This window comes from Myxocyprinus asiaticus, chromosome 16 (genome assembly GCF_019703515.2).
Source record: "Myxocyprinus asiaticus isolate MX2 ecotype Aquarium Trade chromosome 16, UBuf_Myxa_2, whole genome shotgun sequence".
Classification (NCBI taxonomy): domain Eukaryota; kingdom Metazoa; phylum Chordata; class Actinopteri; order Cypriniformes; family Catostomidae; genus Myxocyprinus; species Myxocyprinus asiaticus.
In genome coordinates this window covers 31,271,166-31,286,587 of record NC_059359.1, presented here as the reverse complement: position 1 = coordinate 31,286,587, position 15,422 = coordinate 31,271,166, and the positions used below count along the sequence as shown (strand labels likewise).

The following is a 15,422-nucleotide window of genomic DNA, read 5'->3' as shown; positions in this document are numbered from 1 at the left end:
TAATCAACAGATATTTATTTTTTATGAACAGGTCATTTTGAGTAGAAAATGAACTTCAGACTTCACAAAACAAGAAGTTACCAAGCGAAACAACAAAATCAACTCTAAAATGAACTTATGTAAGCAAATTAATTATTCAAGCCCGGTGCATGCTGGGACACCAGTTAAGTAATATTATTTAATTTGCTTGTAAAATTTACTCAAATTAGCAAATAAATATGACAAGGTTTTCTACTTTAGGATTAGTACATGGTGACGTATTATAAAGATAAACAATCACAAATTTTTTTTCTAGCCTTATAAAATGAATTTTTATGTCAAATAATTTAAACAGTTCAATTTTAAAATGGCATGTTTCGATAATTAAGAAATTGCATGACTTCACAGGAGTAGATGACAGCATTTCTCCAGATTTGGAATGAGTAGCTTCCTTCATGCCTATTTAATAAAACAATGCAAAAATAAGCATTTAGCAATGAACAGTAGTCAGAGATATGATTCATACAGTGGTAAATGTTCTGTAAAATTATTATTGTATCATTAATTACATTTTATTTAACATCAAGGCTATTTAACAAATCCAGATATTATTTTTGTTAATATTATTATTAATTGCATTGTAGCATTTGGTTATTTTAGCACGAGAGCATGACACCGAACTGATGAGAAGCGGAGTGCACGTCTGTGCGCGTTTATGGCACGAGCATCCGCCATTGACACGGCAACATCTACACAATGGACATTAAGAAACAAATAATGTCCAGCGAAAATAAAATGAAGACCGTTATGTATGTATTTGGAACTATATCAGATTGTAGGTGAATTTTTTTTTGTTGCCCAGAGCCCCTGTTAATTTCCAACCCTGGATGGAACTACTGTAGATATGGAGATGAGAAATGTAAAAGGTGTTTAAGTGTCTCTCTTAACCATGCAGCTGGTACATTACACAAAGCATTTTTGCTATTTCTGCCTTTCTTGCAAATTATTTATGACTAATGAAGGAGCGCCAAGATATGAAAGGTGTCAAAAAGTACAGATCGCTCCTACGTCAAGCGCTTGCAATGCTAACAGCTTTGTTGATTATAAACAGAAACTATATAGTTTTATCGCTTTGCTCGCTTACGAAGTCGTGGTATAACGACATTTGTATGTTGAATTAACACGTTAAGAAAGGTTTATACATCTGTAACATCTTACTAACATCAGTAACTATGCGACAAAGAGCTTTCTGTGCGCGCCTATACTAATTTCAACAAACGTGAATAAAAGTGTGTGGGAATTTCTAGCATTATGAACGCGGAACTTGCGGAAATGATTAAAATTGTATAAAACAATACCCGCAATTCCGCGCCGAATTTCAGGCCCTGCAAACTATATTATATTAAAATATGGAAGTTGCCCTGGTTCCCCTCCTTTATGATTTCATTATATAAAAAAATTATTATTCTGCAATCTTCTAAATTAATCCAGTGAAAAGCTGCGTCAATAGCATTTTTTTTCTTCTCTTTTTTTCCCCCTCTTGTCATATACGGCAAGGCGGGTCGAATCAAAGGTCATCACGGGCCAACTTTGGCGTGCGAGCCCTGGTTTGGGCATCTTTGAGCTAAAGCCTTCATTTTTACATGTTTGAATTGAGTGCAAATGAAGAATTTACTTAATATTTACTTAAAAGTTCACGCTTTAACTTATTCAATGTAGAAAGTACTTAATCATTTCTGCTATATTTACTTAAACACAAAAATGTAATGTATTGATGTAAATCCTTCAGTGAATTGGGTGCAAATAAACAGTGCTATCAGTGAGTGATATTCATTCATAGTTAATTTCACCTTCAGTGTTTCGATTACCATTATATAAATTATATGTTTTTGTATGTGTGTGTCCAGGCTGTAAGCCCTGGTCCAACACCATGGAAATCCTTGATGAGAAGGATGGAATGGACACTGAGCTGCTGGTATATGCCATGACCCTTATCAACAAGGTACCTCTGCAATATTCTCTGCACATAGTTTATAGACTGGGGGATATACAAATTAAGCTTAAAAAGCAGCATAGATCTCCACACCATGGTTATCTCTCTTTGCACACTGTTAATAATATTACATGTTGTTGTTGTATTAAAGTTTGTTTTTTTTATATCTCTGTTTTGTCCTTCCAGACATTGGCTGGTCTAGCCGACCAGGACTCGTTCTATGATGTGGTTGACAGTCTAGAGGAGCAAGGGATGGAGACCATGGTTCAGAGGCACCTTAACAGGAAGGGCACAGATCTGGACTTAGTGGAGCAGTTCAACATCTATGAGGTTAGCACTCGCTCTGCTTGCTTTAGATTTTAGTCAGACAGCATCTCAACAATCCTCTTGAGGTTCAAATAATCTGCTTATCTGCCAACTAAAGGCAGTATGAAATTATAAAATACATTTGTTGCACCAAAACTATTCACACTAAATAGGGTTGTGAATCAAGAACTGTTTTTTATCCAGAATCAATACATTCGTTTAACAGTTCTTGAATGTTTCTTCCGGAACCGAAATTGTTACAGTCCTTATGATTCCCATTCCTAACAATAAGTCAATTTATCTTGTTGTGCATGTTTTTTTGTGCAAAAATTTGAATAGGCCTTTATTGACCCAGAGTTCTTAAAATAAACCTTAAACTGGCTGTGATTCAATATTTGTTATTATTTGTTAATATTGTAACAAAATCTCATCTAATATTTTTATGTCTGTCTATTAGGCTTGGGATCAAAGCCTTTTTTATGCATTGATAATCAGAAGATTTTACAGATGATTATCGATATATATATCAGGATTATTTTCAGATATAAATTGGGCTGCTCGTTGCACAATAATTTTATATATTTACTGAATCTAAATAATTATTATTGTTTTTAATTTTCTTTTACATATTTCTCAACACAACTTTGGTTAAGTGTGAGCAGCAGTGTGTGTGTGTGTGTGTGTGTGTGTCTGTTTGTGTGTGTGTTTGATACCTTTCCTGACCGCGACCGGCCATAGTAAATGTTATATCACCCTCTTGTAGTCTCTCTATGCTTTTACGGCAGACACCAGACTGTAAAACAGAGGCCAACTGAGTGAACTGGAAAGTACGCAAATTAGGCTTCTTATTTAAATGTCGGCTCATTTTAATATATCGATGCCTCAAAAATATTTCAATAAAATAACTTGCCGATTAGTAATTGATACATCGATATTTTATGACATCTCTACTGTATAGATGACCCTTCGTCATGAAGATGGTGATGATGAGGCTCAGCCTCCATCCGGACATAAGAGCCGGCGTCGGGCCAGTGTGGGGGCCACACCTGAGAGGCGGGGCTTGGAACGACGACGCAGCCGAAGACACTCACTCCAAAATGGGAAAGGCCACACCTCTGCTCCTACTTCCCCCTGCCACAGCCACACCCCCAACATCCTGCCCTTTAATAGCCAAAGGATAGAGGATATCACCGAAAGGTAAGAGGAGATAAAAAATTAATTAGTGAATTAGTGAGGTTGACTTTAATTAATTAGTGAATTAATTGAATTAATGTGTAGCATAAAGCACAAATAATTCCATGATTTACTGTCATTATATTAAAGATCATTCCAGACAGCAGATGGTTGTAGTGGTGGCATATATCTATTATATTGCATTGTTGGGCGAGCTACTTTGAAGCTGTAAAGCTGCTTCAAAGCACATAATTTATAGTAGTTAAGCTTCAGTCAAGCTGACCTTTTGATGAAGTGGCTAACTATACTACCAGCTACTAACAAGATATAGCTAACTACACTGAAAAAAGCAATGCCTCATATCTGTGAGTTTTAGACTACGTTATGCATGGTTCAAAGTGCTTTGTAAGACTACACTGCTACTTGTCGGAATAAAAAAGTGTTACTAGAAAAGCAACAAGCAGTAGTAGAAGTACTAGAAGTAACACATTACCTTTTGATTTGCCTTGTCAAACATGAACATGCATTACAGTATATAGATTTTTGTAATTTAATGAAAAATACAATTAAACGCTTCTCCGTTCCTCATAAAGAAGTTATTCAGCCAACTGACAGTGAGAAAAAGCAGTGCACAACTAACACCTTAGGGGCGATTCACTCAATGCATCCATAGGCAAAAAAAAAAAAAGCTAGAGGCAGTGCCACAAATAGAGCAGAACGCAGATATCTCAAGATGCGTTTTAAACAGATGTTGTTGTTTTTTACTTGAAACAGTGTAAAAAAAAGACGGTTCTCCTGCGCCAGACGCTGAAAAAAAAAAGAAGACGTCCATCTAGCGCATACTTACATTGAAAAACAATTGAAAAATAGAGCTGACAGATGCAAAAATATGTTAGGCCATATCCTTATGCCATTTCCTAAATCGAACTACTTTTATAGCACTTTCCCAACACTGTCACGCTACTGAAAAATGTACGTTTATAGCGTAGCTACTTTAGTAAGATACTCCCTAGCACTGCTAATCTTGCACTGTGTCCTTGCCTTGCATAATACATAAAAACAGAGATGTGACATTTAATTGTTTTCTTGTGAAATCTATGGAAAAGTGAAAGCGAAAGATCTCTACGCTATACCATTTTTACCCTCCTCTGAACACGTGTTCATTTTCAGCAGTAAAACTCAATGTGTAGTTCAGGATGTACTGATGTTCTAAGAAAGGGAAGCAGTTTTATATTGGGTGTTCTATCATGTTACCTTTGACATGAGAGTCTTTAAGTCCCAAAAGAAGATGGAGAATTTAATTATGCTCCGAGGGAGAGACGAAAAGCACTTCCTAATGCACAGACATTTTTATTAATCACACACACACGAGGGAGATGGTGGGAACCGTTGAGGCCGAGAGAGAGGTGAAAATAGGAAGTCACTGAAATATGGAGGTATTAGCCATGCATTCTTTCCAGGGCAGTTGCACAGAATGAGGTACTAGATCTTGCTCAAAAGACATCTTTATTGTCCTTATACATTCCATTGTAAACTTTAATCATACAACTTAATCCAGATCCTTTGAATGTTTCATGGTACAAAGGTAAGCTGTGCAGATATCCTTGCTGGCTATCATGGTAGTATATCAGCCCCCAAAAAAAGCTTCATATGCTCTCATAATATGCTGATCCAACAAGTCCGTTGTCAGGGAGGACATATTCTCCCCACAATTAGGTCACATAAGGCAGCAAAGAGAGTCCAGGCCAGCTCACTGGCTCTGTGAAATTGGAATGTTGGAGAGTGTGGCATTATTCTGTGTCTCTGTGTGTGAATCTTACCAAAAGTGATATTGAATTACAGAGCCCCGGAAAATCAACTTGCCAGTGCATGGGATTCACCATCCCATTTGATTAATTAGAGCTCTCCGTGAGCGCTATAATCAGAGTAAGGCTGTCTTTGGGATTTCTCCATTGTTTTAGAACCATCAAATAAGTTGAAATATGACTGCAAGGATATATTAGAATTATACATTTTGCAAGCCTCAGATCAGATCATTTTTCATGAATAAATGTAATTTTTAATACTGATACAGTATTAATGTAAGCATTTTGCATAATTTGTGCTATGATCAGTAAAATAGGGATACACAATATATCAGTGACAATATTGGTAAGACAATATATATATATATATATATATATATATATATATATATTGTCATCTCTCTGATTTGGCTGATATAGGAAACAGATAAAAGTGTCATAGAAGTCATCAAATAAAGAAAGAAAAAAGTTCTCTATCTCCTACAATGTGCATCAGTTTCTTGATTTGTTATTATTTATTGAGCAACGCGAGCCTTGGCAATTGCTCAGTAGCAGCTGTTAAGTTTCACATTTTCCCTATGTTGACATACTGTAGCACTGTTTGGGTGGAGTAAATGTAGCTTGATAAGCCAGATACATTTACAGTTGTCTGAGTTTCATTTTGAATGCGCCTCAAGCCACTTGATTGGATTTATATCTGTCTCAAAGCCAGCATTTACACTTGGTCTTTTCATGATCGGATTGCTATCTGATCAGTAAAAATGCATGAAGTGACCAAGTGTAAATACTTTCTTGATCACCCTGTCAGAGTTTATTTTGTGGCCGGCTAACTGCACATTATCCTTTAGGTGTGGTCACACTACACTTCACGCTCTATTCACTCCCATTCAAACACGTCCAAACGCGGGAGACCGGAAATGCAAGTTCAATAAGCTGCAGAGGAAAGTTCAAGTTCAAGGGCTTTACTGCTATATGTGAACTGTTATCAGTCTTTTCTAGCAAACATTTAAAATGGTGAATTTTACTTGAAGCATGTAAAATTGTAGAAAGGAGCTTCATTGTGAATACTGGTTTTTGATAAGAACAGACAGATTAGTTATTGCCCATAATAAAATAAATAGTGGGATGTCAAGGATGCAAAGCTGTCAGCTAGCGAATATACACAGATGGAGTGAAGCATCCCTGTGCTGTTACACTAAATATCATAAGATATGATATCATATCATATCATAATATAAGCCATTTGTCCAATCAAATTAGTGGTTGTAACTAACTGCTGTGTAATATAACATTTGATACTAACAAATGAAATTGCCATCAGTGAACTTTTTACCATCTAACAGCCAATCTGTATGAGCAGTCAGATAAGACAGCACAGCAAGAATACAGTATGTTTTATTAATACTTTTGTCACTATCTGTTAGGCTTGGGATTGATGCCGTTTTCACATATCAATAATCTGAAGATTTTCCTGATGATTATCTATATATATTGGGATTTTTTCAGACATAAAAAGGGCTGTTTGTTGCACAATAGTGTTAAAGTTGCACACCGGACGGGTCTAGTGGATGACATGGCACGGTCTAAAATTTGAAACAATTATTTTCTATGAAGGTATGTATGCACACACTGCTGGCTCGCCATCTCCGGAGGCTGTTAAAAATTCTGCAGTGCCATGGAGCTCAATAGCATAGTTTCCATCCAATTCGACCCAAATCATTATCAGAAGACATAGATTATTTACTCTAGTCATTACTGGATGATTTATTGTGTATAATTGTCTTTAATTTAGCCTACACAATGTGTTTTAAGATACAAGTATGTCTTTTTGTGGTTTTACAATTTGAATGAAAGAGTTATTCAATGCTACATACAAGGAAATTGCATAATAAGCGTCGCCATTTCTAATCATTCAGTTTGCACAGTTACACCAGTTTCATACACTAACCTGCAAACTCATCAATGTCACTTTGTTAATTATTGAAGAAGTACAAAAACGTTGTTACTTTGGACTGCCATCAGCTTGTAATGTGTGATGCCTTGTCCATGCCGCGACTGGCTTCAGTAAATGTTATGTCGCTCCCTTGTGGTCTCTCAGTGCTATTACATCAGACTGCATTGAATGGAATGCAACTGGCAATGAATTGAAAGCATTAGGCTTCTAATTTAAATGTCGGCTGATGTTAATATATCGATATCAAAAATGTATCGTAGATCTACATAACATGATCTACATAACATGTAGATCAATAATCTATATTTTATGACATCCTTACTATCTTTTTATCTCTCTCGTCACTATTCTCTTTTTGTGGAGCTGCACAGACTGTGTATACTTTAGATTATAAATGACGGGATCTGATGTTAGTGATGGGTTTTGTGGATTATTTTTCTTCGAGTGGTTTGGTTGACAGATAGTTGAATTTGTCTCAGTCAGTCATCTGATCCTGCTGTCTCTTAGCTAACCCACCACAGGAAATTAGAAGGACCTTTGAAGTGTGGTGTTTTCCATATTAGTAATAAATACCAGTCTACTGAGGGAGAGAGAGAGAGAGAGAGAGAGAGCGAGAGCGAGAGCGAGAGAGACCCTTGAGCAGTGAGGCCCAGGTCTTCTCTGCCTTTTTAATCGAAAGGTCGTAATGCTTTGTTGTATCAACTGATTGTGTGTGTGTGCGTACGTGCGTCTGTCTGTCCATCTGTCCGTCAGTCCGTCCGTCCCCCCTCCCTAGGGTTAGGAATCGAGAACTGGTTCTTGTTAAATGCCAGAACCAAATGATTTTCATGATATTTGGTTCCATTAACAGTTCTCGAACATCTGCATTCTTCTGCCAATGTGCACAGAACACCATACTAAAATACTTTGTGTTGTGGGCTTGCAGTCTTCATTGAATGTCATGAGAGAGACTGGGTGCAGCAAAATAATGACGATAAATAGAAAAAAATTCTATTAAGTTGTCTTTGCTAGTAGCACACAGCAACAAGCATGTGGTGCCACCAGTGTAGTTCGATTCACAAACAAGTGACTCTTAAGGCTGGTTTATACTTCTGTGTCAAACCTATGGCATAGGCTCTGTGTAATACAATACAATACAATACAATTTTATTTCTATAGCACATTTAAAACAATAGCTGTTGACCAAAGTGCTTTCCAAAAGTAGTAAAATTAAAATAGTAAAACAGCACAGGAGCATGCACACAGCACATTAAGAACAATAACTTTACTCAGCCTCAAATGCCAAACTAAAAAGATGTGTGTTTAAGCAAGACTTAAAAATCTCCACTATAGGATAAAGTCTTATGTTTAAGGGAAGAATATTCCAGAGTCAGGGAGCTACAGCAGAAAAAGCACTGTCACCCTTAGATTTTAATCTTGTTTTAGGAACAAACAGGAGCATCTGGTTAGAGGACCTCAGATTTCTAGTAGTTTGATGAGGATTGAGGATATAAAAGATCAGCAATATACTGAGGAGCTACACCTTGAAAGGCCTTGAATACAAGCAGAAGGATCTTGTATTACTGTATCCTGAACTTGACTGGCAGCCAATGTAAAGAAGCCAGAACTGGGGTTATATTTTCCCTCTTCTTTGTGCCTGTCAAAAGCCTGGCCGCTGCATTTTGAACAAGCTGAAGACGGGAGAGATGGTACTGAGTGAAGATATAAATGCATGTATAACAGTTTCCAGATATTTGACAGATAGCACCACAATTAATTTAGAGCTAGCTATAAGTTGGGGGAAAAAAAAGTTTTGACAACACTTATTATTTACTTGTCGAATTTCAATGCTGAATCAAAGATGACACCGAGGTTTTTAACCTGGTCAGATACATTTAATGAGATAGAGGTTAGTCTGTTAGTGATCACATTGGTGGCCGGTGAAGAACCAAAAACAATACATTCCGTTTTATCATTGTTAAGCTGAAAAAAGTTACTTGCCAACCAAGACTTAACCTCATCAAGGCAGTGTGTTAGAGAACAAAAGGACTGAGAATTATCTGGTTTGAAAGGAATGTACAGCTGGGTGTCATCAGCAAACAAATGATACGCAATATTATAATTTCAAAAAATTGTACCTAACGGGCAAATGTATAAAGAAAATAGAATTGGACCGAGAATAGATCCTTGTGGAACACCACAACATATTGATGCTGATGAGGTAAACAGGTTTCCAATACAGACTGAGAAGGATCTATCTAGATGTACCCTTGATACCCACCTCTTCCAGGCGCTGTAATAAGATCTCATGATCAATGGTATCAAAAGCGGCTGTTAGATCGAGCAGGATAAGAACCACAGTATTCCCCAAGTCGACAGATATTATTATGTCGTTAGATACCTTGATCTGAGCAGTCTCTGTGCTGTGATAGGTCTTAAACCCAGATTGGAATGTGTCTATAATATAATATTCCGATAAAAATGGAAGAAGTTGAGATAGTAAATAATAAAAATGGTCGCTTTGATGTAGGCCTATAATTTTTTAAAACAGAAGGATCTAAATTTGTTTTTGGTTTTTTATGAGGTGCTGCACTACTGCATGTTTAAAACTAGTTGGAACAATACCATTGATTAAGCTATTATTTATAAGAGACTGAATACTAGGACCTAATAGGTCTACAAGGTTTAACAGCAGCCGAGGAGGAATGGAATCAAAGGGACTAGTGTCAAGTCTCATACAAGTAATTATATTTACCAACTGAGCAAGAGAAACAGGTTCAAAATTATAAAAACTACTGAGACTTTAAGGTATCTCCGGAGAGTCGTACAAAGGTGAAATGATACAAGTCCTGAGGTTCTTAATTTTGTTTAAGAAAAATTGCAAAAAATCTTCACAAGTTTTTTAATTAACCTCAAGGCAATTTGTGACTAAAGGAGATAACATTTTATTAATTGTATGAAACAGAATATTAGGCTTACGAAAATTCTTGCTAATTATATCTGAAAAATAACTTGATCTTGCTGCTTTCACTGTACTCTGAAAATTAGACAAAGATTCCTTTAATATTTCAAAAGAAACTTGCAATTTATCCTTTTTCCATTTCCGTTCTGCTTCACAGCAAACTTGTCTAAGGGCACGAACTTCATTATTCACCCATGGCTGAGAATGATTATTTTGTTTTCTATAATTAATAGGAGCAATAATATCCAGGCTGTTTGTACAAATACAGTTAAATAGATTAAAATGCTCTTCTATACCTAAATCAAGAGGCAGCGACTCTAATGTTTGAAAGAGTGATGAGGCTAAAAATGCTTCAGAAAAATTATTTGCTGTGGAATTGTTAATTGAACGAGTATAATTGCCTGGTCTAATACTACATAAGTTTGGCAGAGGAAATGTAGCATACAAACAGACAAACAAATTATCTGATAAACGAACATCATCCATAACAACATTTGTAATAGGAAATCCCAAAGATAAGACAAGATCAAGAGTATGGGCATTTATATAAATAGGTTCCGATACAAACTGAGTAAAATTAAAAGAATAAATGAGCTCTAAAAAAATCTCTAACCAATGGTTTTGAGGGGCAGCACACATGGATATTAAAATCTCCAGGAATAAGAAAATTGTCCGTAGTGGGGACAGTAAGAGATAAAAAAACAGAAAATTATTAAATAAAATCTTTGTTGTATTTTGGGGGCCTATAAATAATAATGCACAGAGCACTGGAGAAATTAGTTCCATCTTAAATAATTGCAGCTAAAAGCTAGTATAAGTTTCTGTTGACAATAAGTGACATTTAAAACAATTCTTATAGAGTGTTGCTACACCTCCACTCCATCCAGAGAGTCTAGGGGAACTAAAAAATGAGCAGTTATTGGAAGAAAGTTCTGATAAAGGACTCAAGTCCACACCAAGTCTCAGTCACAAACAAAAAGTCAAATTTATGAGATGTAAAATAGTGTTAAAAAAATCTTTAAAAATTCAAATTAAGATGAAAGTTTTATTCACCAAGGACCTTGCATTGACTAGAGCCATCTTAACATAGATGAAGTTTGCGGTTTGAGATAAATCCAATGGTTTAGCCCATTCCTGCGGTGTAAGGCATATGCGTCTAGGTTTTCTGGACAACCTGTGTGGTCATGTAAATCCGGTGGTTTAGCTCGTTTCAGCGGTCTAAGGTTGCAGGGATTCGATCATCAGGTCCAAGAACGTGATCTCCTCCAAACACTCTGATGTGAAGGAAAGCGCTGAAACGACAGAGCATTTTGATACGATGGAAGCCACTGATCCGGAGCAACAGGGACTAGCCATGAGAATCTTCTCTCCATGGAATCGTGATATAATACTCGCGACGTAGGGAAACTTGAAGCCTCAATCATAATGAAGCCACACTGGATTTTCTGAGGCGTCTTCTTCTCTGACAGGAACAACGGTGCAGTTGAAAGAGCTCCACCGGTATAGACAGGAGAAATCTAGGTTGGATGAAAACCCAGCCACCAGGGTCCTGGCGGCCCAGTGTCAACATGGAAGTTTAAATACTAATAAGTGTTTGGCGATCATGTGATAGCATAGTGCTACCAAACGTCTATAGAGTGCCCAAGGCAAATAAAGGCGTAGCAAACATACGCAAAGACATACACAGCCAAATCCAACATATGCAAACAACTGCTAAGACCCGATGGCTTGCCGACAAACATACTGGCGGCATCTTAATGGCCAACGTGGTGGTTTGCATTTATAGTTCAGATTTGGTGTGTCTGCACAGCCAAAATGCTGGTGTATTGAGAGAGAATGTCTTCATTTCTAAAATAATTAAACGTTTCATAAATAATGTGGATTCAAAAGTATTCATTAAATTATTGTAGCATTAAAAATGAGTATGTGAACATATTATATATGTCGTCTTCCATGCAGGGAGAAAATAAATCAGGCATAAACTGTGTGACAAAATGACAAAATGTGACTTCACTTTCTACTGTTAAATGGTTTAAATGTTTTGTGTTGTGATTTCCTTGTATGTCATTTCGTCTGCCATCAGAGCATGTGGTGAAAGTTCTTGTCTTCTCCTTTCCTTACTGCTTTTCCTTTCTTCCTTTATCCCTCCTTACAACCCTCAACCCCTCATTTTCGCCACAGAGAGGAGGAAGAGGAGGAGGAGAAAGATGAGGAACTCCAGAAAACAGAGCTTTCTGGACAGGCATCTGAAAGGTATTTCAGCAGAACAGGACCTCAGAGCAGAGTGTCTTAGAGTTAGAAACTAGATTGTAGATCCTCTTCCATTTCCTGACTCTTACTAATAGTCAGTTCTTCTTTCCCAGAATTTCATGGTGTTCCCATCATTTATTTGATCTTCTGCTGTTATTCTGTTATTTGTAGCTGGATGGCATCAACCGTAGAGGAAGCTTCTAGTTTGTGTTTGCCTTTAAAGTGCATGGTCAACTACATTCCCAATGCTGCTGACCCAGACATTGAGGAAAACGTCAGGGGCCAGTCTGGGATTAAGGTTATCCGCAAGGCCCCAGTGTCTTCCCCTACCCTGACCCCTGAATTTGGTCCCCTGATATCACCCAGACTGTCTTCTTGGGCCTCTGTCAGGTCTGTGGGGGCCCTCCTGTCCCAGGGTTCCTCTGTCTCCTCCTCAGCCTCCACCTCCCCAAGCGAAGACCCCCTGTCCCCTGTCCTCCCTCTTCTCTCATCTTCCCTTGTCCCTACTTGCCCGTCGGATTTGGATGAGGTATCTGTGGGCACCTCGCAGGGCGAGAAGGGGCGAGAACCAGACAAGCACTGCAGGTAGTGCAGTTATACACAGTAGATTCTCGCCATTCACAGTACACCATGCATGCATGCATAGCAACTCGGTTCCAAATCCTATTGAGCTGCTTAACTAGATGGCATCATAAGTGCACTCCTGATATAAAGTTTGTTCCAAGCAGTTTATTGCCTCATAAGATACACCTTGTTTTGGCCAAATTTTTAGGCAGCTTCTCATGTATGCGAATGAGGCAATCCTAGAATGCATCCTGCATTGCAAAGGCAAAACACAGTTGCTACACATTTTGTCAAAATTAAGTAATGACTGAAAACGTGTCTCTTAGACCAGGAACTAAAAATGGTATTGGGAATGAAAACGAAAAATGAAAATGAACAAAATTGATGCTGCTTGGTTGTGACTGAGAAGCAGATCTCTACTTAAAATAAAATCAGTTCGAATATTTTGCATTGTAACATTATGACATGGGGACCCAACCCCTGTTCTCATTACCATAATGTGTCCGGGTGTTTTATTTTACTATTCCCATTGTTTTCAATGATGATTGTCATTACCCTAAGTAATGAGTAATGTATTACAGAAAAAAATGTTGTTGTACTGCTCTACTATGATTTTTTGTTTTTACATTAAAATTAGAAAAAATTAATGGCAGTGCCAAGAGAGTACTACTATGATTTAAATATACTTTACAGTTTAAATAATATATAATTTTTTTCATGCTGCAATAATGAGAATATCACAATGACCATCTTTTTTCGCATTGTGGTAATGAGAATTGGGGGGTAAAATGTGCACAAATGTCATGAAAATAATGTCAGGAAATAAATTAAAAAAAATAGTAGTGATCTTAAAAATAGGCTTCTTTTTCAATGCAAAATAGAATGTCATATTTGTTTCTTTTGATTTTGGAGTCAGATTGGACCAGGACATGTTTCTTGACAGTTTTTGTGAAAATCAGTCATGAGGTTCCATTTATGTCAGGATGCTGCCTTAGAAGGTAACTGCCTAAGTAGGCAGTAGGGTTTGGAACAGAGCCATTCAGAGTTGCATTTCTTATTTAAAGAATAACTTTCACTACGCGGACAAACAAGTCAAGATATGAGATCCCTGAGTGATACTTTAGAAGAAACCCATGTCTATTTTTATTGGTTCAGGTCTCACAAACACTGTGACCATGGTCACAATATTTCTGGGGATTTCATTCTTCAATTGGAAGGAAGCGCGGCAAGGGATTCTCTTGATCGCTGGAACTCCTGTGAATGGCGAGGGTTTGTTGTTTTTCCTGTTCCATCAAGCCCACATAATAAAAAGAGTCAGACCCTCCCTCACCTAGTGGATCATCACCTTATCCCTTTGTGTCCACATTCAAGAGAACCTCTTAAAACTTTGTGTATCCTCCAAAGCCCATGTGCATCCTTGTAAAGTGCTATGCTCGCTGTGTCTTAACTTATGGTCGTGTGCAATATTGTGGCTTAACTTGTCTTATATATCAAATCCTCAGTCCTTTATAAGGATAAATGGATACTAGTATGGATACGGCCTGATAAATCTTGATACTTGGTTTTATGTTGCTTCCTCAATATTTGATGGAATGCAAAAAGTCAGAGGCTTTCAGAAACTCAAGTCTCTTTCTCCCTGAATCAGCCATTGAAGTGCAAGACACTCCCTAAAGGATGCTAACTTTTACTGACATTTACAACTCATCTGCCATTCATTGGTCCATTGTACCACTTACAAAACCAAGAGAAGCCTTTAAATTAAGTCACATATAAAAGGGCAATTGTATTTAACCCTGGACAGTGCCTGTATGGTCCATATTTCATGAGAATAAAGATGAAAATGCTTTGCAATGTCTTGTGCATGTTTGCCTGACATTATGACTGTGGCAGCTTGAGGAACACATCTGGATTATAAAGTGGATCAAAGACAGATCTTCTCTGTAAACATAGTTATTGTTTAATATGTATATTTAAAGGTGAAGTGTGTAATTTCTGTGCCAAGAATGGAATTGGAACAATGACTCTTTTTACATTTCAAATTTCCTGAACACTCCCCACCCTGTCTTTGTTTGGACAAACAAATAGTCCCACTTCAAACTGCTGGTCAGAATGCTCAAACAAACAGGAATGTTCTGATAGTGCCACAGAGCCAGAGTGCTTTGGACTTTATGGAGGAATCAACCTATAAATGGTAGGGTAAGATTTTCATGACTTTCAGTTCTGTTAACGGTTCATATTTCTATGAGATTGTTGTAATCAGTGATATTTTATGAAAACAATTAATGAATGAAATGTAAGAATTGTATTAATTTATTTCTAATTTGACATCTGCTCTGATGAAATCTGAAATGATCTAATCATTTGGCAACAGAATTTTGAGAGCAATAAATGCAATAAAAAATGCATTTCTTAATTGCAAATATTTATTTCTCAAAAATAAGAATCGTTAAAGGAAAC

The 15,422-nt window shown here is 37.1% G+C and overlaps 1 protein-coding gene across 1 annotated transcript in view; it reads left to right on the top strand.

The window, feature by feature from the left end:
• Nucleotides 1-15,422, top strand: part of fhod3b (formin homology 2 domain containing 3b) — a 276,595-nt gene that overhangs the window by 207,872 nt on the left and 53,301 nt on the right. Inside the window, exons 8-10 of the mRNA XM_051721466.1 lie at nt 1,887-1,981; nt 2,159-2,302; nt 3,237-3,475. Of these exons, the coding sequence (XP_051577426.1) occupies nt 1,887-1,981; nt 2,159-2,302; nt 3,237-3,475 (478 nt within the window). The remainder of the gene's footprint in view (nt 1-1,886; nt 1,982-2,158; nt 2,303-3,236; nt 3,476-15,422) is intronic.